The 25,419-nt window shown below is 48.2% G+C and overlaps 1 protein-coding gene across 1 annotated transcript in view; it reads right to left on the bottom strand.

Moving 5' to 3' along the window:
* Positions 1 to 3,172: 3,172 nt before the first annotated feature.
* Positions 3,173 to 25,419, bottom strand: part of PUM1 (pumilio RNA binding family member 1) — a 79,124-nt gene continuing 56,877 nt past the window's right edge. The window contains exons 13-22 of the mRNA XM_086479792.1: positions 24,226 to 24,522; positions 22,066 to 22,302; positions 16,038 to 16,305; positions 15,387 to 15,516; positions 12,700 to 12,828; positions 11,148 to 11,285; positions 9,367 to 9,492; positions 8,299 to 8,420; positions 6,673 to 6,865; positions 3,173 to 3,870 (exon numbers count right to left, since the gene is read on the bottom strand). Coding sequence (XP_086335918.1) covers positions 3,739 to 3,870; positions 6,673 to 6,865; positions 8,299 to 8,420; positions 9,367 to 9,492; positions 11,148 to 11,285; positions 12,700 to 12,828; positions 15,387 to 15,516; positions 16,038 to 16,305; positions 22,066 to 22,302; positions 24,226 to 24,522 — 1,772 coding nt within the window. The 3' untranslated portion in view covers positions 3,173 to 3,738. The remainder of the gene's footprint in view (positions 3,871 to 6,672; positions 6,866 to 8,298; positions 8,421 to 9,366; positions 9,493 to 11,147; positions 11,286 to 12,699; positions 12,829 to 15,386; positions 15,517 to 16,037; positions 16,306 to 22,065; positions 22,303 to 24,225; positions 24,523 to 25,419) is intronic.

Genomic DNA, 25,419 nt, shown 5'->3' with positions numbered 1-25,419 from the left:
GGGTCTTTAAACCAGCAGCCACCCAACTGTACCCCAAGGCCAGGGGAAGGTCCTGTACACTGGTAAATGAAGGAAAACTGGGGGTAAGAAGAGGCCAATTTTCTCCCCGAGCTCAAGCACGGAGTCAGTGGCACAAAACGCAGAGCTGGAGCTTCCCCGAGATGGGGAATTGGGGGAATAAAGGCCAAAGGCAGACTGAGAAGTTGCACGAGAACACAGTCTGGGCAGCAGACGATGAAGTGGGGGTCGGGGTGGGACACGATGGAGGCGAGCAGGACAGCCCGAGCTTTGCTCACCCAGCGCTGGGCTCCGAGCTGAACGTTACCCGTTGGGAAGGAGAGCTTGGGGCTGGGGAAAGAGGAGCAGTTCCTTGCCGTGGCTTTTCTAGCAGTTCTCGATGAACCAGAAAACACCGCGGCACTCGCTGTTGCTGGGGCGTCCCCATCTCGACCACGTGCAAGGGTAACGAGTCTGATCCGTGGCGGAGGGGCGCCCTCCCGATGAACCGCTCAACCGTTTGTGTCCAAGAACAGAGAATAAGGAAACCCTCCTGTTGAGGAGTCAGGAGGTGCAGAGTGGACCCCCTCGCTCTCCAAACTCCCTCAGGGAGAAGCCTAAGAGCAGGTAGGTCCACCCTTAGTCCCAGCCTTGGTCAATGGTTTGTGCCTAAGGCTGCAGAGAAACGAAAGGGGTACGGGAAGCCCTCTCGTTGCATCACGGGGTTTGGAGAGGAGCCCCTTGCTCTCCGAACTCCTTCAGAGGGTACAGTCAGAGCCAAACCTAGTCCCAGCCTTGGTCAGCAGCTTGTGACAGGATTGTACGTGTGCAGCCACTAATTTGAGTCAACGTTTGCCTGTGTCACTGTCCTGTCAGGACTTTCCATGAGACCGATCCGCAAAGACAGGGGATTTACTCAGGTGACGGACGCAGCAAGCTCAGAATTGTGGATAAATACTGCAAAAGCAGAGCCTGCGTTAGTAATACAGCGCGTTTGTTAGCAGCATTCTCCCCAGTACCTCTGACCAAGTGGGAGGCACAAGCCTTACCGAAGAGGTGTCGCTGCTGGGGAGGGGAGAGATCCAGGCCCTTCGCCCCGTCTGGTAGCTGGAGTTTTCGCCCTCAAAATAAGAGAATTCTAAAAACTAACTTTATACCTATTGATGAGGCGGGACGGAGACACCTCTCGTGTGCCGAGTGGCTCCCGGCAGGCTGACAGCGCTGTTCAGAAAGGGGAAGGGGGAAGAACCAACGCCTGGTGCAGACACAGACTCCTCCTCCGGTCTGGGCGGTAGGACCTCCGGCCACCAGGACCTCCGGCCACCAGGACCTCTGGCCACCAGACCTTGTTTCCAGCTCCGCTGACCCAACCTCTGGCTGCGATGCCCCATCCCAGCAGTAAAACATCCCAACCGCCAGGACGTAAAACCTCCAACGCCTGCGCAGCGCCCGGGCCAGATAAGCAGAATCCTGCCCCGCTGCTGGGTGCCAGGCAAACGAGAAGCACCCAATTTACCTGCACCCCTGGCCCAGGCCCCCAGTACAAGACCAGCACACCAGCAGGCCCGCGGGACCTGTTACACGGGGCAGTTTCCCCACACCCTCCCAGCGCCTTTCCTCCCCCCTCCCCAAAAGTGAAGCAGAGGATGAGGAGACTGAGCTTCCACCCTGTGGAGCAGCCAGCCCAGGCTGCGGAGGGCAGGAGGGCGAAAGCAGCAGAGGAAATAACGATGGTACCAGGGAAAGGGCTTCCCTGCCCCTCCCTGCAAGAGCCGCAGCGCTTGAAAGGACCAAGAGACACGTGGTGGGTCCAGGATGGAGGATGGAAGAGCTGTGGGTTCATACGGGCTCCGAAGAGGTTGGGATGTGCTCAAAGAGGGGGGAAAACCCCAAACCCCAGGAGGGGCGGCCATAGCGGGAGGCACAGATAGAGACAGGGTGGGCTCTGCCCTTCGTTTTCTGTGGGGAGCCGCTGCTCGGAGCGGGAAAGCTGCTCTTCCATCAAAAAAAAAAAAAAAAAGAGGCAACAAGTTGTGGGGGTGGGACTCTATTGAACGTGCTCCGAGTAAACACAAAGCCAGATTCCAAAGTTCTGTATTTTTCAAAATAAAGATCACACGTTGTTTAGAGACAATCTACACAAGAGTTACAAAAAATAGTCGCCCAGGCATAAGCATACACAGGTTTGTTAATTATACACATATGGTTACAAGTGTGCTTGCAAAAAAGTTCATTGGAAATATACACAAGGCTCTGTAAATGTACACCGTGTAGTGTTACAATTCTATATTCAAACAAGGAAAATTGACAGTATGTTACATTCACTTACAAGTAGACAAAATGCAAAATACAGTTCATCTTCTGTACAAAAAGGGAAGGTGATTCACACTTTACAAGGTGAAAAGGGACTCTGATTGTAAGGAAAACTAGGGGATTCTGTACTTTTGCACTTTCTGTTTCTTACTGTCACAAAATAAGCAAAACATTACTTTTTAAGATTCAAAAAAACACTATTTTGAACTGAATCAGTTTTGTAGAACATTTAGAAAGGATCGCTACTGTTCAACTAGGTGACAAATAAAACCAAGCATTTAGTTTTTTTTTCCTTTAAACATTAACTAGGCTGTATAAAGAGAACATTTCCTTCAAAAGAAAAAATTTACTTCTGGTTGAAATTACAATTTACAATATACAACACTATATGCTACGACCATAAAAGGTGTGAATATACACTGAAATGCACAGGTTTTGCTAATTCTTTTTTCTTACCAAAAAACGGGTTTATGTCGATTCAAACTTCTCCACATTTACATTACAGAGGTTTACAAATGTACAATTGTACAGTCAGAAGTATGTTCCACTACTAGGGTACATTATAGATACAGATCAGACATCAAAACAAGAAAATACTACAAATTTTTATATATGTAAAGTCTACACCAAGTATACACTATATATTTATAGAAGCAAGACCAAAGCCGAGTTGGATTTTTTTTTTTTCCTCATGCTAAATAATCAAATTGTGTCTCTCAATGTTAACAGAACAAACTGAGTAGGCAGTAAATAAGTACACCCACCCCCCAACCCCCTCGCTTTAAAAACTTTCTGGGTGTGTACGTTTTCTTCCCCAAAACGGCGGTTAAGCTACCTCCTTTAGCATGTTATACTCAAAAAAAAGAAAAAAAAAAAGAGCAATTAAAAAGTTTCAAAAACTTAATTATTTTTTTTTTTAAACCGAAGCTTTCGCAAGTTGAATTTTTTTTATATTTATAAACAGCGTTAAATGCATCGTTTGTGCCATTTAACTAAAATTCAAACTTCTTGCTGACTTTTGACTAAAAGGAGAAAAAACAGGTATTTGCAAAAAAGTTGCCTGCAAGGCAGATGAATTAAAAACGGGTTTTTCTGTTTATTTTCTTCAAACCAACCACCCTGAAAGTTTCCACATTTGGAATATAGATACAACAGTGAACAAAAATGTGGCCTTCCATGTACATTTGATACCTATGTACAAGTATTCTATACACCAGTAAAACAGCAGGGCAATTAGTTAATTAAAAAAAATAATTAGTACATGTTATGCATAATAAAATTAAAGAAATTTACAAAGGCTTTTTTCTGTGGGTTTTTTTTTTTTTTAGCAGTTTCGCAACCATAAAACGTTTTCTAACTGCATCCTGGAACATCGTCGGTTGCTGGTTGTGGGTGCCGAGGGCCAGGGAGCTGCTCCCGGCGCCCGCCTCAGATGATGCCGTTCGGCGGGCCGCAGATGGGGCCCAGGTCCACCCCGTTCTTCATGTAGTACTTCTCCAGCTTGGCCAAGATGTGCTTGCCGTAGGTGTACTTGCGCAGGGTGGCGATGTGAGGCCGGATCTAGGGGACAAAAGAAGAGGCGAGTGAGGCTGAGGAAGCCGAGCCACGGCCGGGGCAATCCTGAGCGAGCTCCGCCTGCCGCAGGGCCAGGCCGCGGCCGCCAGAAAAGCACCGAAACGGCTGAAATTAATTCAAGTGCCGTTTCCCGCCATTACACCAATTCCTGTGAGTCGAGTCGAGGGTCTGTAACTCGCTGGCGTCACTTTTAGGAGGAAGCTCTGGTCAAGCGGGTGGCATCCGAGGCGTTTTCCAGCCTCCTCCCTCGGGACAGACACAGCCCCTGGGCGCTCGACCTTCCCGCGGTGCCCCGACCCTGCCCCCAGCCCAGGGGCAAACACACGAAGGCGTCAGGGGGGTCTAACGGGGCCGAGCAGCCTTTGCTGAACACGAGCGGGGTCTTCTGCTCCTTCCAGGCTGCGGGCTGAACCCCAAAACTGCTAAAAGCCCCAGAGAGTCGCTGGTAGGAAGTTCAGCGGCAGGTCTGAAAGAGCTACTGGGAGAGGCCAGCGGTGTTCCCGGGCTGAACAGCAGTTTGATCGCTCAACCTGACCATTAAACTATTTATTTTAAGCAGAGGTCTGTGGAAGCAAACTTCACCCGCTCCCGCTGCTTCGGAGCAAAAGCCACTTTCAACGCCGCGGTAATGACTGCGGCCAGAGCGGAACCACCTCGTCTGCCAGAGCAGCCGAACCAGGACAGCTCTGCTCGCCTCCTGACCTCAGGGCACTGCCCAAAACTCCTCCTGCACAGTGGCAGAGGAACAGCCCGTAAGAGCAATTAATCCTCATTACCAGATGAGAACGACCCCACAGTAACAACATCCCTCCAGGAAGACCGTCACGACGGACTTTTCGCCCTGCAGCTGCAGACAGGAGGAGAGAACAGCCCCAACGCGGCGTACCCGCTCCCCTCAGCGGCTCCCCCCCTCAGCGGCTCCCCCCCTCAGCGGCTCCCCCCCTCTAGCCCTTCCAATTCCTCTCTCGCTTCAAGGACCCGATCCTCAGGAGTCCACACCCCACTGCCGAGCAGGTCTGCTGCTGCTCCGGAGCTAAGGAGAAGCAAAGCTCCCCCAGGCCCAACCCTGCCTCCTTTGTCTTCCTTTCTAAGACTTTATTTTTTTTTTTACTGACAGAACTGACTGTTGAAATTACTTTTCAATAATTTTTTTTTTAAAACCTGCTGCTTTCAGCAATAACACAAACTGCTTGTTTGTACTAATAGCAATTTTCACAATCCAAAGGCAACAGTCAATACACCCAAATTTTCCCAGGCTTTCATTCAGCTTGATACGGTCGCTGAAATCTTCATATTCAGTCACTCCTATTTAGCTGTCATCCCAGTTCTATTTTTGACAACCACACTGATAACCTAACTAGCACATTATTCAAAAGACTTTGCTTGACAGGAAAAAGAACAATGTCAGTAAAAAGCATTTCTATATGTATTTTTTTTAATATATGTATCTCTGCACGTAGATTAACAAAGCTACAGGTCATTCTGCTACAGTTAAACTGTGTATATTTACATATATATTTATATATATCCTTGCTATACATTTTTATTTAATTACCTTTAAATTTCTTTTAGGCTCATACAGCCCTTGGTTTAAAAGAACTACTCTGAATGACTCCTAAACCTAAAATTAACCTCTGAAGACTATTTCAGCTGCACGTATGTTGTTTATACACTGATCAACTGCCTTGTGTGAGTAAAAAAATCATCTCCCTTACACAGATAATGCCTACTTCTTACAGAAAAATCACTCAGTCCCTTTTACTGAAGGATTTTTAAATACACCTCATTTTGCTGGGATCTGAATACTTGACACTCTTCACAGTTCCTCTTAAATAAGTAAATATGGGGTTTTCAAAGCCAGTGTTAGTCGGTATTTTACCTCTGAAGAGAGGTCTAGCTGCAGCTGGTATTTTTCACAAACAGACCCTAAAACATGTGACCAAAGAAAATAACTCCTGTTCCACCGAGCATTTAAAAGTGTATTTTTTTCCCATTCATTACAATTATAAAGACCTGCAAATGTGACCTTTAAAAGCAGGAAAGTGAAGACATCACCTGATTTTTTAGAGCCTCCTGCCCTCGGGGCCGCAGGCACACAGCCCCGGGAGGCAGGACTGGCAGCGATGCACACGGAATCCCAAAACGTCTTCGTTTTTGACAAATACTTAGCCCTGAAGCTGTTACGCATTCAAACACGTAGCGCTGAACCGTGGCAGTCTCTCCCCAAAACCATACCCAAAACTGAGAAACGGAGAATTCGACGGACGGCTCAGCGCCCCGCGCCCCGTTGGCGCGGGGCTCCCGGCCTCGCCCGGGAGCGGGCAGCGCCGGCGGCTCCCAGGGACCCCACCAGCAGCTCCACGCTCGGCTCTCCCGGGGGGCAGGTCCGGCTCGGCTCCACGGAGCGCGGAAAACCGCTCTCGTCAGCGAGCGCCGTCCTCGGGGAGGGCAGGGGCGTCATCCCTGCCCGACCCCCGGAGGACCCTCGGGAGGCACCAACCCGGCGGCGCTGCTGCCGCCGCTCTCGGTGGGTTTCAGCAGCGTTGGCTGCGCCACGAGGGCAGAACTAGGTTACCGGGTCAGGAGCGATTGCTAGGAGCAAGCAGCTAGTTTTGAGTCCCAATGGCACCTCGTTATTTCACATTTTTGTATCCCAGCTACTACTGAAATGCGCAACTTCGAACTACCTCCACCGTGAGGAAGTTCTAAGGGCAAGGGCAATCCTCTGAGCCTTCCTTCCCCTCCCCAACGAGCCTCGCCTCCTCATCGACCGCGGCAGCCGCTCACCTTGTGCATGACAATCTTCCGCTGCGCTGGTTCGGCCACGTCGATCATCTTCTGCACCACGTAGTTGGCGTACTGGTCCTTCATCATGGTGTATAAGGCACTGTGAGGGCCGTCGTTCATAGTGCACACCTCATCGATCAGCATGGCGCGCTCCGTGCGGGAGGCGTGAGTCACGCACTTCTCCACCACGTTGCTGCAACAACAGGAGGAGGAGGAGGAGGAGAACCTGTGAGCGCCCAACGGCTCCGCTGGGCTCTGCACCCAACCCCACGGAGAGCTCTTGGGCTCCTAGCCAGGGCAGATCGTTTGGGAGAGGCGTGTGCTGGCACAGAAGTTCAGCAAGGTGGAAGAAGAGCGCTCCAAGGGACTTGGGTTCCGAGTGGGAATTTGGGTAAAGGACCGGTTCAGGTTTGATTTCACCCGAATTTGTGCAACTCTGCAATGATTCTGTATTTGAGATTCTCACAGCGTGCCCAGTAGAGAAGGAGAGCAGTTGTTCTTTGTTTGGTTTTCTCAGTACTGGAGCTCGATGGGAACGGAGGTCCAAGGTTAGAACAACAGGGAAATGCTTTTTCAGGAACCAAAGATCTCAGTAAAGGCAGAGAACTTCCAAAATTCCTGAATATATTATTAGATGACTAGTCTCTGCTCTCCGGAGAGCCAAGTTAAATAGGATCTATGAAAGGGGACGGAGAGTTTTGCTAGTCTTATCTTTTGCATCCCTGACTGAATGATAAAATCACCAAGTGGTTTGCCACAACTAGTGCTCAGCTCAGGGGACACCCTACGCTAATTAATGCTCCATCTGGAAAGAAGTTCAGAAAAAAAGAACAAGGCAAGTCAGGGAGGAGGAAACCGAAATAACAACAGTAAGACCACGCTCTTTTAGTTCTTGTTAATGTTACACTTCCCTTGTGTCCCTAAGTATTAAAGCACTATTTTACTGATCATAAAAAGGGGGGAACATTGAGCCTTTGAAGAGCTCGGCCTTCATGTTCAAATGGCTAGAAACCCACCCAAAAGGCATTTACAGATGTGGGAAGTATTGCTTTGTCTTAACATCCACTGAGGTACCTGGACTTTGCTTCTACCCACGTGCAGCTCTGTAGCATCTGGACCAAGAACCTCAGACTGCTGCAGCTTCCCTAAGAGGTAACCCCATGCCTGGGTCCCAACAGGGACCGCAAGACCTAAGTGTCTAAAAAGCCCAGATTCTTCTGTGAAAAGTGGGATGGAAAAGAATCGTCGCTACATCGATTTCCCAAACTCCCTTGTGGCTTGACACAGCATCCCAGGGGCAGTGAGACACTCTCACGGCATGTGACGACCCAAGGGAGAGCGACCCCTTAAAAACCACCCAAACTGAACAAAAAAAAAGCCCCAACACACACAAAAACTCTTGGTCAAGGTCAGGAACTTGGGTTAGAGCTGCTCTTCCACATCTTCACCCTCCTTCATTACCAGTGAAACTGGCCGTGCTAGTCGCTCACCCCCGTTTACAGGCAGTTACAAACAGCATTCTGGTGTTAAGCGGAAAGTAACGTTCACCTCCTTTCACCTCCCTACACCTCCAGCACGTGTCCATGCTCCCACAGGGCGTGGAGACTTTAAGGAACAAATTCATACCTAGCAAATTTATGTTGACTCAACACGAGCACGTTGCCTCTAATTTCTGCTACAATCTTGCTCTTATCCTCAGGCCGACCATGTTCTAGTACATGCTGGATAACATAGTTCCCATACTGATCCTGTTTGAGAGACAGCAGAAGGGTGTGACAAAATGTGGACAGGAACCATTCATATCAAGCTAGTTCCCAATGTGCATTAAGACTTACAAACTTGAACTAAACACTAGATAAAATATCTACGGTATAAATCACGGAAATACTTTCTACTTCTACAGAAAACGTGCATTTGAGAGTTTTACCAGGAGGCAAAATGCTGCATCTTTGTACCAACTGCAAAGCTCTAAACAACATCCTCGAACACAAAATGTCAACATTCTGCTCATTTCAAGTTTCGTTGCTTTCTCCAGGTTCAAACATACCAAATCACAGGTCCTGGAGGGCTGCAGCACGGCCCTAGCTATGGGACACTGTCCCTGTGCACGTTCATATTCTGCACGTGTGTGTATTCAGGTCACAAGACACAGATTTTCCCAGCTGACACCACCAGAGGCATGACCCGATGCCTCACCTCCACACCCAACCTCTTCCCACAGGACAGGGTCCACTGGCAGTTATGTCCATTGTGCCCCAGTACTGGGATCCCAGTAAAACGAGTTCCCAGAAGGACCGCAAGGAAGAGGCAAGGCAGCCAGGAAGGGGGTGTGCATAAAACCAACACATTTTAAGATCCCCAGTTACTTGGCACTTTCTTTTCCTGGAAGTAACGGGCTCTTGGCATCAACTCCCTTTAGATCTTACTCTCACCGTGACTTCTGGAGTGAAGCCCCAGGACACGCACCCACTCAGGATGCTTTTCAAAAAGGAAAGTAACCCCAGCTTTGGCACCTGCTGGCCACGGGCTCACAGCCACAACGAGTCGTGGCGATGCACTCCTTGTCTGCCACGTTCCTCCCCAGTCCTCCTCAGGAACAGCGTCCCTGTGTTCAGAGGAGCCCAAAAGCCTACCAGGAGCTTTCCTAACACCAAGCAGCAACATCTCGCAGGTTTTCCCCTTTCCCACACTGACCTGAACGAGCTGCTCGGTGTGTTGGTGAAGTTCCTCCAAGATGGGAAGGGTCTGCTCAGGAAGACAGTGCTCGAGGATCCTCTGGATCACACGACAGCCATACGGATGTGTAGACAACGCAAAGACCTGGGTTCAACGGAGACAGGCAAGCACAGGCAGCCACACAGCCGTTAGTCTTTGTGAACCCCAGAAACCTTTCGGAATTCAATGAACGCGCGGTGGTTTTTCCCGGGCACGGCAGGTAACGCCAGCTTGCAGCACGGCAGCTCCAGACAGCGTAAACTGGAACTGGAAACAGCTGTTCCCCACTGCCACAGGACTAACTGGGTGATCGCAGGCCCAGCACACCCCTACCTGTGCTTCAGCTTCCCCGTTCACCAAACGGCAAAACAAACGGTGAAGACTCTTGAGTAATAAAAAGAGCACCAGGACGACCAAGCGTTATTAGAGGCTGTGTTAGAACGCTGTTTCAGAAGAATAAATCCAGCACACTGCTGGCTGGCTACGTTTTTAAGCCATGTAAGAAGCGGTATGAACCAGAAAAGTTAAAAATGCTCAGCAAAGGATTTTCCTCAACTATTTGGATTTGTTTAAAAGCCTTAACTGCGCTTAGGAGAAGCGACAACAAAGAACCTTCTTTCTCATTTCTAACGGATTACCAAATCTGTCAGTAAGAACATGACACATTTTATTACCGCTGCAGTTTTCTGTCTAAAGCACAAAGTCCTATTTAGTTGCTTAAAATTAACAAAAGTAGCAAATCCAAGCACTGAAGTTAAATTGACAGTCTACAAATTTTTAATAACTACTGAGTAAACTCTGCAGGAAAACAGGACTTGAAGTGCAATTAACTGCCGAAAAATAGTCGTGAGGTGCTAAGTTTAATCCTCCATGTAAAAGTTCAGATGAAACCGGGACGGCCGGTCAAAGCGCCATCAACCAAGCTCCCAGAGGTATTTCTGCCTTGCCTAACTCCCCGGTGGAAGGCCCAAAACTAAACTCTAAGCAGCAAATCTGCTGAGCAAGTTTCTAGCTAGAATCCTGCTTGTTTTGACACAGCCAAGCAAGTCCCCCAGGTTCACGACTGTTCCAGGAGCAGCCAAACTAATAAAGCCTGGTTCCTGCTGTAGCAACCCCAGGCTATCCTCACAGCCCTGTGGCAAAACCGTCAACACTTCAAAGTCCCCCTCCAAAGCCAATTAAGTTGAAGTTGGGAACACCCAACCGGCGCTTTTGTAATGCAAGACAAGCTGACTACAGGCAGAACAAAGCCAGCTACGCAATTATTACCCAGGGTATCAATTCAGGAGAGGATACCCAGAAAAAACTAGGAGAGTGAAGCACAAGTAATTGCCTTTTCCAGATGAAATCATGTTTTAACCCTGGCCTGAGACCCCTGGGAAACAGCAGTCGCCTAAGCCATCCTCACAGGCAGGGATCATAGCAGAAGTTTACCGTACCCATCACAAAACTCCGCTCACCACCTTTGCTATGAAGATGGATTAGTGAGAGACTTGTTTTCCCCTCCATCAGTCAAATAACACTTGATGTTCCAGGAAAACAGATTTTTGCAAGGATGCTTTACTGTGAGGTACCTGCACAAAAACGGACAACAGAGACATGACCAAAGAGTTTCTCGGCTCCCTAACACTGCCGCATAAACCTGCCAGCTGATGCGTGCTAACACTTGGATCTCAAAATAGCGGAACAAGTTACAGCCACTCTCATGCCACACGTAAGAACACAAAGGAGAAGAGTCAGTATCTTGGTCAAGGGCTTACCTGTCCCTTAAAGGCATCGATGATGAACTGCAGGGACTGGGGCTGCACACACTCAATACACTTCTGCACCACGTGGTTACCGTTCTGGTCTTTCACGCACTTCAGGACATGGCCATCCAGCTCCCGCACCATCTCGTTCTACGAGGAGGAGAGAGAGACAAGCAGAAAGCACCACCAGGATTCACGACTGACAATGCAAAGTTTTCACTGCTAAACACGGTCAAAGATACGAAGATATGAAGGATGCACCGACGTATTTCAAACCGTAAAGCGGCCAAGCGCTGAGATGAAGCTTGCTGCGCTACAGAAACCACCAAGAAAGATACGATAACGAAACGAAGATGAAGCACTCCTTTTGTTAAACAGGAGTGCCCTCTTACAAGGTAAGCATCCTCATTTAAGCAGCTTTACTGATCCACAGCTTTACTGTGCATCCCCCATTTCCTCCTCTGCGCCCCTCAAGAAGCAAAAAAAAAAAAAAATCTAAACTGCCCAAACTTCACAAACTTTTTGGGTATCAGCTTCATATGTTGCTAAAATGGGGTCAGCACTGGGATAAGAACTTGCTAGCATTTTAGACAGGCAAGGTAATACTGAATGATTAAGGAATCCGAGCCGATAAAGTTTAGATATGACCCATGTACCACAGGTGCAGGCTAAAAGTTCCACAACCAGAAAACGGAGAATGACAGTTTTGGGGAGTTTAACAACACTACAAAAGTGGATGAGTTCAGTTTTGCAACTGACCCAAACCCAGGCCTTTCAGGAGCACAGAGTACAGAAAAACACCCTTCTGAAGGAAGACAATGAGTAAAGCCTCAGACCAGCAGTGCTGGAGCTTGGGCACCACCCTGCTGACATGCTAAGGCAACGGCTTAGCTCGGGCTCAACCTAAGGGGAATGAGCATTCCTAAAGCCTCTTTCAGTTTTGTAATTTAATAACCTACATTGAGATTCTTGTATTACAGTTCCTAACACCTTTAATAGCTAGCTTGCTTTGCGTATTTTTCATCTTAATTCATTGTTCATAAAACCCTAGCGGAACTGCTTTATTAATGAGCTTTGAGTGGGACTCTGGCTATCATCCACATCTCTCCCATGCCAGGCCTGGCTCGACAGGAACCAGGAGCTCCTCATACACCTCGTTGCAGGAAAGCAGAATATTGACCCACATATCAAAGCAGTGATACCTCAGTGAATATTAAAGGCAAAGCTCTGGCACTGCTTCCTTCAAGGGATTTGAAAAAAAAAAAAAAAAAATTTAAAATCTTCTAATTCACCATCATTCTCCGTTTCCCCTACAGACATAATCTGATTTCAGGGAATTAACAGAGACCCGACACCGTTACCAGTTCAGCGGAACAAGGAGACGACAACGAGACCCAAGAACAGCGTCACACACTTATCATGCACATGAAATGTAACAAACGTGCCGTAAACCAAACCAAAAGAACAGCAGCCACAAGAGGAACGGAAGGTCGCGGTTCAGGTCACCAAACGGCAAGGAACATTCAACATCAAGAAGAAAGTTAAAATTGAAACTTACAATTACCTGCTGGTCTGGGGGAATAAACTCCAGGGCCTTCTGGATCACCCTACAGCCATACATCTGCAGAGCCAGGGACAGCACGTGCCCACGGATACGTTCTGCCAAGGCCAGCTTCTGTTCCAGGCTGCCAAACTGGGAAGAGGAAACCCCAGTCACTACGAGCACAAACCCTTCGTGCAGCCCAGCAGCCCCCTCCCCACGCTGTCAGGCCGAAGTGTCAAACAAGGAACACCGCGCTGACCGAAACCGATGAAAGCACCAACCACACCTCAATGGATGACACACGTGACATGAACTTCAGAGCTAAAGGTGCTGGAGCCACCAGGGTGACACGTGCCAGCTCACCAACCCTTGACAGGGGTGACAGAAAAGAACCGGACAGCAGAACCACCGAGGCTTGGTGGAGAAGGAACAGACTTGTTCCAAGAGGGAAAGATGGGCATCTCCCACCCTCCTGGTATGAAAACACACCACTTTCTTCCAGTGGCTGCCACTTTCTTCCAGTGGCTGCCACTTTCTTTCTTCCAGTGGCTGCCACTTTCTTTCTTCCAGTGGCTGCCACTTTCTTTCTTCCAGTGGCTGCCACTTTCTTTCTTCCAGTGGCTGCCACTTTCTTTCTTCCAGTGGCTGCCACTTTCTTTCTTCCAGTGGCTGCCACTTTCTTTCTTCCAGTGGCTGCCACTTTCTTTCTTCCAGTGGCTGCCACTTTCTTTCTTCCAGTGGCTGCCACTTTCTTTCTTCCAGTGGCTGCCACTTTCTTTCTTCCAGTGGCTGCCACTTTCTTTCTTCCAGTGGCTGCCACTTTCTTTCTTCCAGTGGCTGCCACTTTCTTTCTTCCAGTGGCTGCCACTTTCTTTCTTCCAGTGGCTGCCACTTTCTTTCTTCCAGTGGCTGCCACTTTCTTTCTTCCAGTGGCTGCCACTTTCTTTCTTCCAGTGGCTGCCACTTTCTTTCTTCCAGTGGCTGCCACTTTCTTTCTTCCAGTGGCTGCCACTTTCTTTCTTCCAGTGGCTGCCACTTTCTTTCTTCCAGTGGCTGCCACTTTCTTTCTTCCAGTGGCTGCCACTTTCTTTCTTCCAGTGGCTGCCACTTTCTTTCTTCCAGTGGCTGCCACTTTCTTTCTTCCAGTGGCTGCCACTTTCTTTCTTCCAGTGGCTGCCACTTTCTTTCTTCCAGTGGCTGCCACTTTCTTTCTTCCAGTGGCTGCCACTTTCTTTCTTCCAGTGGCTGCCACTTTCTTTCTTCCAGTGGCTGCCACTTTCTTTCTTCCAGTGGCTGCCACTTTCTTTCTTCCAGTGGCTGCCACTTTCTTTCTTCCAGTGGCTGCCACTTTCTTTCTTCCAGTGGCTGCCACTTTCTTTCTTCCAGTGGCTGCCACTTTCTTTCTTCCAGTGGCTGCCACTTTCTTTCTTCCAGTGGCTGCCACTTTCTTTCTTCCAGTGGCTGCCACTTTCTTTCTTCCAGTGGCTGCCACTTTCTTTCTTCCAGTGGCTGCCACTTTCTTTCTTCCAGTGGCTGCCACTTTCTTTCTTCCAGTGGCTGCCACTTTCTTTCTTCCAGTGGCTGCCACTTTCTTTCTTCCAGTGGCTGCCACTTTCTTTCTTCCAGTGGCTGCCACTTTCTTTCTTCCAGTGGCTGCCACTTTCTTTCTTCCAGTGGCTGCCACTTTCTTTCTTCCAGTGGCTGCCACTTTCTTTCTTCCAGTGGCTGCCACTTTCTTTCTTCCAGTGGCTGCCACTTTCTTTCTTCCAGTGGCTGCCACTTTCTTTCTTCCAGTGGCTGCCACTTTCTTTCTTCCAGTGGCTGCCACTTTCTTTCTTCCAGTGGCTGCCACTTTCTTTCTTCCAGTGGCTGCCACTTTCTTTCTTCCAGTGGCTGCCACTTTCTTTCTTCCAGTGGCTGCCACTTTCTTTCTTCCAGTGGCTGCCACTTTCTTTCTTCCAGTGGCTGCCACTTTCTTTCTTCCAGTGGCTGCCACTTTCTTTCTTCCAGTGGCTGCCACTTTCTTTCTTCCAGTGGCTGCCACTTTCTTTCTTCCAGTGGCTGCCACTTTCTTTCTTCCAGTGGCTGCCACTTTCTTTCTTCCAGTGGCTGCCACTTTCTTTCTTCCAGTGGCTGCCACTTTCTTTCTTCCAGTGGCTGCCACTTTCTTTCTTCCAGTGGCTGCCACTTTCTTTCTTCCAGTGGCTGCCACTTTCTTTCTTCCAGTGGCTGCCACTTTCTTTCTTCCAGTGGCTGCCACTTTCTTTCTTCCAGTGGCTGCCACTTTCTTTCTTCCAGTGGCTGCCACTTTCTTCCAGTGGCTGCCACTTTCTTCCAGTGGATGCCACTTTCTTCCAGTGGATGCCACTCACTGGAAACGTTTCTCCTTTGCTCCCAAACACTAAGTACTGACAGCTCAGCACAGCATCCCTGAAAAGTCGTGCTGGACCTACATCTCCAGGATATGTTGCTGTTTATTCCTACACCTTTCGCATCCCCAAGCAACATGTTACTTTTCAGATTAATCTTTACGAGTCCCACACCTCAGTCACCCCAACAGGAACGATGCAACAGCCTGTGGGGAGGAGATGACCTCAGTGTTGACAGGTATCCACCGTTTCAGCCAAATGGCACGGTTTCTCTGAGCTCATCCAATACCTCAGGACAGCAGGCATCCGAGCAGGACTTGCAGGGGAAGGCTGACTTACTTCAAAGAACTTCTGGATGACGTAGTTTCCAAAGACATCGACCATCAACTGATACGCTGCCTGGAGGATCTCGTTGAACACAAGCTGACGTTCCGCTGGGGTAGCACGCTCCAGTTTCAGCTGAATAAACCTGAAAAACAGGGCTGGTGTGACGCCACTGGCACAGAGGCCCTCAACACGTTCGTTAACACAAATCCCTTCAAAAGCCTCTTGGCAAAACAAACCTTTACACCACAGTTGCTCTGCCCAGTAACCTGAAACCTCAGGGTGGTCGCAGCCACGGGGTTCCATGGCCACACATCACCTTTGGCACCCCAAAAATGTCCTCATTCCAAGCTAAGCAGATCTCAGAGGAATACAGCAAGGTCTCCCGTCTAGGGGGCTTTTTAAAACGAGCTAGTCATGGCAGTGGGACTGGCAAGCAAGTTACAAAGCAAGCAAGCTCCTCTTTGGAGGAGCAGCTCCTGCCACCAGCGTTGGCACCCAAACCCTCTTTAAAACGAAGGGTCGGTGTTACACCACTCGGCTTCTCACACCTCCTGCCCCTGTTCTGCCTCTCCGCTCCAGGCGGCGACGCAAACCGCAAGCGACGCGAACTCCACGCGCAGCTGTCCCGAAAAGCTTCCCGCAGCGCGAGGTTTTTAATCCCACCTGGATCCATGCTGATCCTGGGAGAACTCCATGATGTGCCCAGCAATCTCCCTCAGCTGTAAATTGGGGTAGCGGTTATTGCGGAAATCTTCGAGCAGCCTGCTTCGGCCGGAGGGCATGACGTCGGACATGCCGTAGCGCAGGCGGGACGAGGGGAAGAGGGTGCTGCTGGGGCTGAAGAGGCTGGAGGCGCTGCTGGCGCTGCGGTACTTGGCTTCGGCGCCGGGAGCAGCCGAGATGTAGCGGCCGCTCCCATTCGTGAGCCCTCCTGCAGGGTCAGAAAGACAAGGGTATTCCACGGGGTGCAAGAAAGGGGCCAAGGGGTTAATTAACAACCTGGGCGTGCCATTTTACGTCTAATCGCTCCCTTTCCACCCAGATGGGTTCCTGACGTGGTGCAGCTAGGCAGTATTCTAGCTAAGGGAACCACCCCCAACATAATGTAGACAGGGACGTGTTCAAGCATCCCTCCTTAGCATGGCCCTGCTGTATTGTCAGGAACAGCCGTAGATGTCAGCAAAGAACAGACTGTAACCACTTCTGTTCCTCACTCTGTGTTGGAAACTGTCTAAACCAGACAAATGTCAATCCCACCGCTTGCGTCCTTTCGCTGACTTGCTGTTTCCAATCACCTTATCCTGCCATCCTCAGGGTTTTTTTTTTCCACCTAGCCTGCTGCTGCCTGCAGGACTGATTTAAAAGAAGAGTACTGGGGGTGGGGGACAGAATTAAGATGAAATTAGATATGAAAAAGGCAGCAAGAAGCAAGTATAAAAATGTTGGATATAAAAATCAGATCACTATTAAATACACATAAATAACAACGCATTAAACCCAACAGATACTTTAAAACAACCCTGTGCTTTCACAAACGCCCTAAAGATTTTCGCCCCCACGAAGACAGCCGCTGAGTTCCCCAGTAACAGGTAGACAGGGAACAGGTAATGATTCATCGTACAGTTGGCAAACTGCAAGCGCTGGCAGGAACCAACTGAAACCTTTAAACACTGTTTCCTTGCCTATAATTTTTCGAAATCTGCTTCAGAGCTACAGCAGAGGATTCTTCCCCTTCTTGCGGGGCTCGGGATCCCTCTGCTGGTCAAAGACCGTAAGATGCCCTGAGCGAGCACGGTTTGTCCTGGGTGGGACAAAGTCCTCCCAAGAAAAATGTTCTTATCACATGGGAACCTGCCACCTGAAAAGCCAACGTGAGGGAAAGAGGGCAAACCACCTGGAAAAAAAAGCTACAAGAAGTCTTTGCAGAGGAGGGAAGCTCTTCAAGGCAACCATCAGCCGGGCTGCCTGCAAAGAGAACGGACCTTCTCCCAGCAGCCGGGCACGTGACAGTGTCTGAAATCAAAATACGAAACAAAACGAAGAGCTGAGCGAACTGCACTCCCCTGCCCTCAGTGCCTGAAGGAAGGTGCTGCGCAGGAAAACACTACGGGAGAATTAAGTATCTGATAACGGCCTAATTAAGTTCCTCCATCTCTGAGCTGTCAAACATGTTCCAGCTTCTCAGCAGCTGGTGCCAAACCTCCCCTTTCTCGAGGAGAAGGAGACTTGAGGGCTTCTTCACATCTCCCTCTTACGCTGCCTTCCCAACGGCATGGCCATCACCTTCTCTACCTGACTTCTTAGTCGAGCAAGAGCCCCAAAAAGCGACCAAGTGATATTCCTTACTGCTGGAAGGGCCAGGATATTCAAAGAAACAAATAAATCACCTCTCAGGTAAAGGAAACCCAAGAGCGACAAGCTGAGCAATGGCACACTGATGTTTTCCACCGCATTTGAAGAGCTCAGAACTACCACTTGTTTCTTTGAAAGCCTGGAGCAAGTCAGAGTCACAGCTCTGACGTGCTGAAGTGGAAAACCAGGTTTTGATCATCTGCAAATGGCTGCAAGAGGACAAGGTTTAGCGCTCCTATTGTTATCACCTATGCCTTATCTCTTAGTTAAGAGGGAACACACAGTTTGTACAGAAGAAGCCTTCTCTGTCAGAGGTTTTCTGAGAAAAACCTCCTGATCTTTTCGGACATGCAAAATAAACCATGAATTACTCTGGTTTTCTACCTGTCCGTCTCTCTCCTGATGGCGATGCTGACTGCAGGTCTCCCCGTGATGTTCAACCTCACGCCGGGAATTAGGAGACTGGGTGGGGGTCAGGTTTCCTAAATCAAGCAAGTGCTTCTGAAACCCACCTCTCAACCACCAAAGGCCAGAAACCTTGGAGCACCTCAAGCTCCTTTATGCCAATGCGTGGCTGGGAATGCAGTGGCTTTGCCAGATCCCAGACTTCAGCAGGATCTTCCCAGTAACCACAACGAAACAGCCCCTTCTTCAAGAGCAGTACACAGAGGCTGGAAGCTCCTGAAGCTCTTAGGGTAGAAAAAAGGGGCAAAAATCCCAAAGAAGGGACAGGACTCCCGCAAGATGTTGGCACTGATGGTTTCTCCTGTGTCCTCAGGCAGAACAAACTTCAAAGGGGGGGTCTGCAACCGTGTGGAAGCATCCCATCGTGCTGTCATGCTGCCCACGCAAAGCACTCTGCATTGACACACGACAGCAAAGCAGCGCTGCGTACAGCCCAGGGAGGTTGTATGGAAGCGACAGCCGTGGCGTGGTTCTGTCGCTGAACAGATCAACCATGTTTTCTTACGAGTGTCTGGGATACGTCAGGAAAAATTTGTATCTGGGGAGGACAAAGTGCACAGACTCCATCCCGGGGACTCCAAGGCGAGCGTGTTACTCAGGCTGCAGCCGTAACAACTGAGCATTTCCTATTTTGAAACGGTAAATCATCTTCTCGGTGCTTGCTGGGACACTTGAGACAGACATTAACCTGAAAGAACTACTCATTTCAAGGGGGGGAAAAAAAAAAGGACAATGAAAGGATGAGTCAAAAAGAAAACACAGGGGAAGAAACAAAGGCTGGGCTGAAAACAAAGCACTTCTTAAGCAAGCTTCCAGGGGGACTTTTATAAGGCCCTCAAATTGCTCTGCAACGCAGGAGCTCCCGGGATGAGAAGTGCCAGAACAATGGGGAAAAAAGGAAGATGAAAAGCTGGGCTCTGGGAGAAAGCAGGCAGAGGAGACGGCCCTGCTGCTCTGCCCTGCGGAGGGCTCGGTGAGAGGTGCCAGGCCCTGCCCAGGGGACCCCACGCTGCCTCCCCGGGGCTGGGACGGGCCGGAGCCAGCAGCCCCCCCGAGACATCCCCCAGGGTCACTGTTCCAACCTGTCACCCTCTGCAGCCCAGTGCCGGGGTGTGTCACCAGCCACCCAGGGAGATGCAGCCCTACAGTGCTCCCAGTCGGTCACAGCTAACTGGTTATCAACTCCCCAGCCAGTTTTCCCCCCAAAACCCTCCAATTAAATTCCCACACGTATCGGCTTCCTCGCACCCATCCTGCCTTACAGGCTGGCTACAGCATGGGGCAGCTCTCTCCCAAGGAGCTCCTGCAAGAATGTCATAAAACTAAAAAATAAGTAATTATCCGCTGCAAACCCTGATGCCCATTCCAAACCAGGAAGACCCAGAGCCGGACACATCCAGCCCCAAACTGCAGCACGATGAGTGTTTCTACTGGGACCACACCAGCTACACACACACAGGCTGACAAAAAACACTCGTGGGACTACATGAACCAATGCAACCTGTAACCTGGCCAGTATTAAGTTTTGTAATTTAAGAAAAATGCATTTAGTAATTTATAATTCTGTAATTTTGATCAATACGGGGGAAGAAGAGAGCCCCTGCTGCCTGTAGCACCCAGAAGCGCGTATTTATTTACAGATGCTTTATCCTCACCGTGCACAGTTGCCATCTTGCACACCCCTTTGAGTTTACAGCATCTGTTTAGCCCAGCCTTCCTCCCCCAGTAGCTCTTTTCGTAAGAGCTGGCTGCGTAGTTATTTCAGGTGCTCACGATCGCCCAGACATTTCACAAGGTCACCTTACACCACCACAAAAAACCCTAGCTTGAGAAACACACACCATTTTTCAGAGCTATGAGCTTTCAGGAAGCCAGAAGAGCCGGAGCTGACGCTTTACACGCAACACCGACCCAACAAATGATGGACTTGTGCATCCATGAGACGTGACAAAGTCAAACCCACAACTTACACGGCATTTAACCATCGATTTGCTGATTGCAAGTCAGATTTAATGCCAACTTCTGACGTCACTGTGTCACCCTGAAATAGAAGCCACTTGAAGCGACTCCCCCAGGTTGTCTCCCCCCACGTAACACAGTGGTAGGACGTGGTTCTAAACCGAACTGCTCTAATTTCCCTTTTTGCAAACAACACGTTTGGGTGTTTCCATCTGTCCTTTCATTTTTAGATATTTAGAAATACTCCTCGTCCTCTTTCTCACAAACTACTTCTGATACCGCCCCCAAACAGAAAAAGAGTCAGCCTCCAGCTTCTGGCAGGGAAAAGCAATGCCTGTGCTGTTTTCAAAGCATTAAAACTTATTTTATGACCCAAGGAAACTACGACTACATTTAACACTGTCTTCCACTACAGGTGGAACAGAAACTTAAAAAAAAATAACATGACCTTTCACAGATTTCAAGGTGAAAACCACACAAACGCAGAGCTATCCCACACAGGATTTTTCCTGCAGCATTACCAAGCACGAAGTCAGCCACGGAGGAAACCCGGCTACAAGGAAAAGAGTATTTTGTCAAGACGGGAAGACCCACGCTAACTGCTCTGGGGCACAACCCATTTATGTAAATGCCAACTCCGCTTTCTTCCCAGAGTCTGCTCTCAACATTAACCTTGCTCTGATCCAGCTTTTAAGATTCACTCTTTTGTTTGCCTGCAGGGACAACAGACTTTTTCTAGTGCCAGATTTGGAATCTGGTTAGTCTTCTGCACTAATTTATTGCAGCTATTTAACTGTCAGCTTAAGGACTGTACAGCTGCATAAATAAAGCCAAAACCCCTTCCAATTCTATTAAGGCTCTGAACAAGGAAAGATGGTAAATCTAAGCTTGGTCCCAAAAAATCATATTTATTACTATTCCATGCTAAGCTTTAGCCAGCACCAAATTTATCACACATGCATGTAATAAACATGATAAATACAGTATTTGATGAGTGTGTATATGCACGGAAAACTGTTCTGATAACCAAAAGTTTTGTTAAATCCAGACAGATACGTGACAGCACCAAAATAAAGTGATTTTTTGAGCAAGTGCTAAATTATCCGGTGCAGATGCAACAAATCACCTATCTTGTTTGTTTATGAGGCCTGGAAATGAACACCTCAGGAAGTTCAGATGAGCACTGCTTTATTATTTAATATTTGCTTTATTTATTTTGAAAATTTCTTTATTATATATAAGAGCTCCGGGCCAACTAGCAGCTCTTTCAGAAGATGTAGCCTGCACACAGTAACACATCTAACCAAAATGAAGGAAGCCTCCCCCATGCACTAATGCGCTTTTGGTGATGCCACACGGACGGGAAGTTTCCAAAAGCAAACTCACAAAATCCTCAGCTAAAAGCTAAGTACTGCTCCAGATAACACTGCGTATTTTGGTTCAAAGAAGAAACTGTATTCTAAGCTCATTAATTTATTATTGAAAACTTAACGGATCTTTTAAAACATCTGACAAATTTAAGGATCAGCCCTACGCATCTGTTTTCTTCAAGGAGAACAAACAATTGGTGCTGTTACCGAGATCTGCACAAGAAAAAGTTTGTTTTTCTAAAGCTTGGAAGCGTTATCCAAAACTGGGAGATAAGGAAACAAGGAGGCAACGCAGAAACCTTCCTGTTTAACCGCCGAACTACTGCGAGGGACGCCCACGCGTAACATCGGCGCCGCAACTCCCGCTTCAGCGTTTCACCTGCTTCTGCAGAAGCAGGGATCCTGCCACAGGAGTCAGAGCAGCCTCCAGGCAGGGGGGATCTCACCCACCCAGCAGTGGGTGTTCAGGTCTCTGCACCAAGGGGGAGCAGAGCAGAGCAGAGCAGCCACCCGCAGTGCTGGGACAGTGGCACTGTGGCTCTTACCCAGGTTTAAACTTGAAGATGATCCATGTGAAGATAAGGAAGGTGGCGGAGTCTGAGAGTGGCCAGGTCCTTGGCTGGGCAGAGGCATTCCCACAGGTCCAGGAGAGGAGGAAAACCCAAGGCCATTGTAAAAACTGTGTCCTATAGGTGTCAAACTGCTGGATGTCCTCTTGTACAGGTCACTGCTCCCCGTAAGGGAGTCTCGGCGGGAGCCGCTGCCCGTGTTGGAGTTAGCAACTGCAAAGAGGAAGAGAGTAAAATTGCGTGATGTCAACGAGCTGCCCCCCACAACTGGACAGCTGGAGAGCGGGTACAACGGCCCCTGTGGACACCTGCACTGCACCAGGCTCTGGTTTTCCTAAGGATGTTGCATGGGCCCAAATGAAAGGCATTCATTAACTCCACGATGGGACGATCAAGCAGAAACCCTTGATTTAAAAAAAAAACAAAAAAACCAAAAAAACCCCAAAAAACAGCTTGAATCCTGTCTTTGCATTGATAGTTTTGTAGTTTTTACACCGACAGAACACACCGAGAAATGCAGCTTCAAAAAGCTACAGGCAGAACGATCAAGAAGATAAAAATCTACCTAAAGGAAGTGACAGAACGGAACGACAGCGAACGTGTCGGCTTTCGGACGCCAACCCTTGTGCTTTGCTTCTGAACAAAGAGAAGAAGGTTTGTATCCTTCAGAGCTCTTCTCCCCTAAGCATATCACTTAGTTTAACAGAAGATATTAGATCGCCCTACAAGCATTGCCTTGTATTTATTCTTTGGCCATTAGAGCTAAAACAAATCCAACAAGAGATTTTATCTATTCATGTTTACTTAAGAGCATGTGCAGCTTCGTGTACATTGGCTTGAAATCCTTGTGCTCACCTTTCATTATATTAGAAAACAGCTCCTGTTTGCACCAAGCTTTATTGAGATGAAAATCAGAATTCGATTTAACACACAAAGCCAGCATTTTTTGGAAGAGTTGTCTTGACAGTCAAACACAAACTCTTTAAATGCACTGTCAACTTGAGGAAAAAAAAAATCAATATTGCATTAAAACCTTGTTTAATAAATAGTGAAATTCTTAACTGTAATGAACTAATCTTTTTTTTATGACTCCACACAAGTTCTAGAAGCAACAGCCTCACGTTTTTGTTCCTTGATTGAGCAAAAAGAAGTCTGGGCACCTTGGCATTGAGCAAACTAGTAACTGCATTCATTAGTTAAATAAACTGAAATGAAAGAAGCAAATGCTGTGTTTACCTGAATCCAAGACGGTTCACATTCTCAGGCTGGGTTTAAGAACACTATTTAGAGTAACTTTTACATAAAACTGTGATTTGATGCAGTGACAGTACGTCCCTCAGCCTTTTCTGATGGAGCAGGTTCAAAAGGCATGTTACAACTTGCCCATCAGCTGATGAAAGCAGGAAAGTTCAGGACATAATTACTACCTCTGAGACTAAGCAGTAATTAAAACAATTGTCCTACTTCAAAAAAACAAAAACAAAAACCCAAACCTAAGGAAAAACAAAAACCCAACCCACAAACATCTTCCTGGTTTGGTTTTATTCTGGAAAAAAAAAAATCTTTGTCTCCAGCCGCCTCACAAACAAATCAAAGCAAACCATCTACGTAGTGTTTCTTGCAACCACAGTAAGTGACTTTTTTTTGGTGTATCACAGAAACAATTCCCAGAATCACGCATGGAAGCCACCTCAGATCAGCTTTTTTAAAATCACCAGAAGCTACTCTGCCATTATTCTGAGGTAGGAGTTAGTACCCGGCTGGACACCGCTCTGGGCCGACTCCTGTCGGCGCGGTGTCTCCACCAAGCCCGCGCAGGTAAAGGCAAGGAAATTCAAAGCTGTTTAAAAACTTCGGCTGTAGCAACGAGGGGACGACTGATAATGCGTACAACAAAACTAACTCATTACTTCAGTACTCCTAACAATATCATCTACTCGGAGAATTTTCACCAGAAAGCACTGCAGGCTTTGAAAGTCCCTGAAGGAAAATCCCCAGTTCACCTCAGACGGACGAAGAGGAGGGCTCAGCACCTCGACGCGCCAGCGCCGGCTCCAGCGGCTCACAAGCCCACCAGCTGCCTTCGCAGCCATCTGCTTCTTTCCTTCTCCCCCATGAAGAAGCTGCTGTTCTTACCTGCTGTCCCAAATCCTCCCAGCGCAGACCCCAGCGTGGCACCGAGAGAGCTGCTGCTTCCGAATCCCAGGGAAGTGTTGGCAGGCTGGGCAGAGCCCTGAGAAAAGAGGGAACTGCTCTGGGAATTGCTGCTGAGAGAGTTGTTGCCGTAAAACGAGCTGGATGCCAGGTTGTTGGTGGGCTGCTGCTGGGGCTGGGGTTGGGGCTGCTGAGTTCCTAGAGGGCGAAATGGTCCGTTTGTTGTTCCTGCCAGGCCACCCGCTGCACCGTTGGCCGAAGCTGCAGCCGCTGCAACTGCTGGAGAGAAAGTAATTGGAAGCACAGACTGAAAAAAATCCATTTTCAGAGCAGTTTTGGAAGTTAAAACTTAGCAGGTTCCTTTTATTTACTATCGATTTTTTTCTTTTCTTTCCTCTCAGGATGAAAAATCTCCCTTTTGACCCAAACTCTGCATAAAGTCTCTCCACTTTGTAGCCAAGCTCCACGAGTCTTGCACAGAGCCACTAAGTATCAACAACGTCCAGTTATTTCTGCTGCTGCTTGTATTATTAGAGCTACATAGATCAAACACACAAAACTGTTCCCTTTCTCCTAAGATCTAAGATCCAAATCAATACAGCCACACACTTAGCTATATCCAATTAAGAAACACAAGTTTTGAAACAAACAAAACCGTCCTTCAGCGCACAAAATGCAATCCTGCGGTGTTAAGAACATCAAAACCAAGGCCTTTTGTTTTTCAAGCCAGTTCCAAAGTAAAAGAAAAAGCAAAATAAACAAGAGCTACAAGGAAACAATTAAAAAGGCCCATTTCATAATCTGTTAGTAACACTGGCAAAGACTGCTTACACGCACAGATTGTAGCTGAAAAAAATCCTTTTAAAGCTTTGAACTCCCAAAGAACCCTAATAAAACACAGAACAACTCATGGCAAAGGCCAGGCATGTAGCATTTTACACAAGGTGATCATCTGGGAGTTCTACCCAGGCTAAAACCTTTTGTAACGTGGGAAACTAGATGCCAGCGGACAAATTTAAATAACCATCATGGAACTCTGCAAAATAATGCGTTTATGGAGCCTCTCTGAGGCTGTTCTGGAGGCTCAGCCCACAGTGAGCACAGAGGATGTTCTCAACAACAATCCCCACGACGGATCTCAGTGAGGGCAAGTGTGTCATCACGGCCAGCAGAACC

Source organism: Leptosomus discolor, chromosome Z (assembly GCF_034619465.1).
Source record: "Leptosomus discolor isolate bLepDis1 chromosome Z, bLepDis1.hap2, whole genome shotgun sequence".
NCBI lineage: Eukaryota > Metazoa > Chordata > Aves > Leptosomiformes > Leptosomidae > Leptosomus > Leptosomus discolor.
Note: the sequence above shows the minus strand (reverse complement) of the source record. Positions and strands in the feature narration are given on the sequence as shown.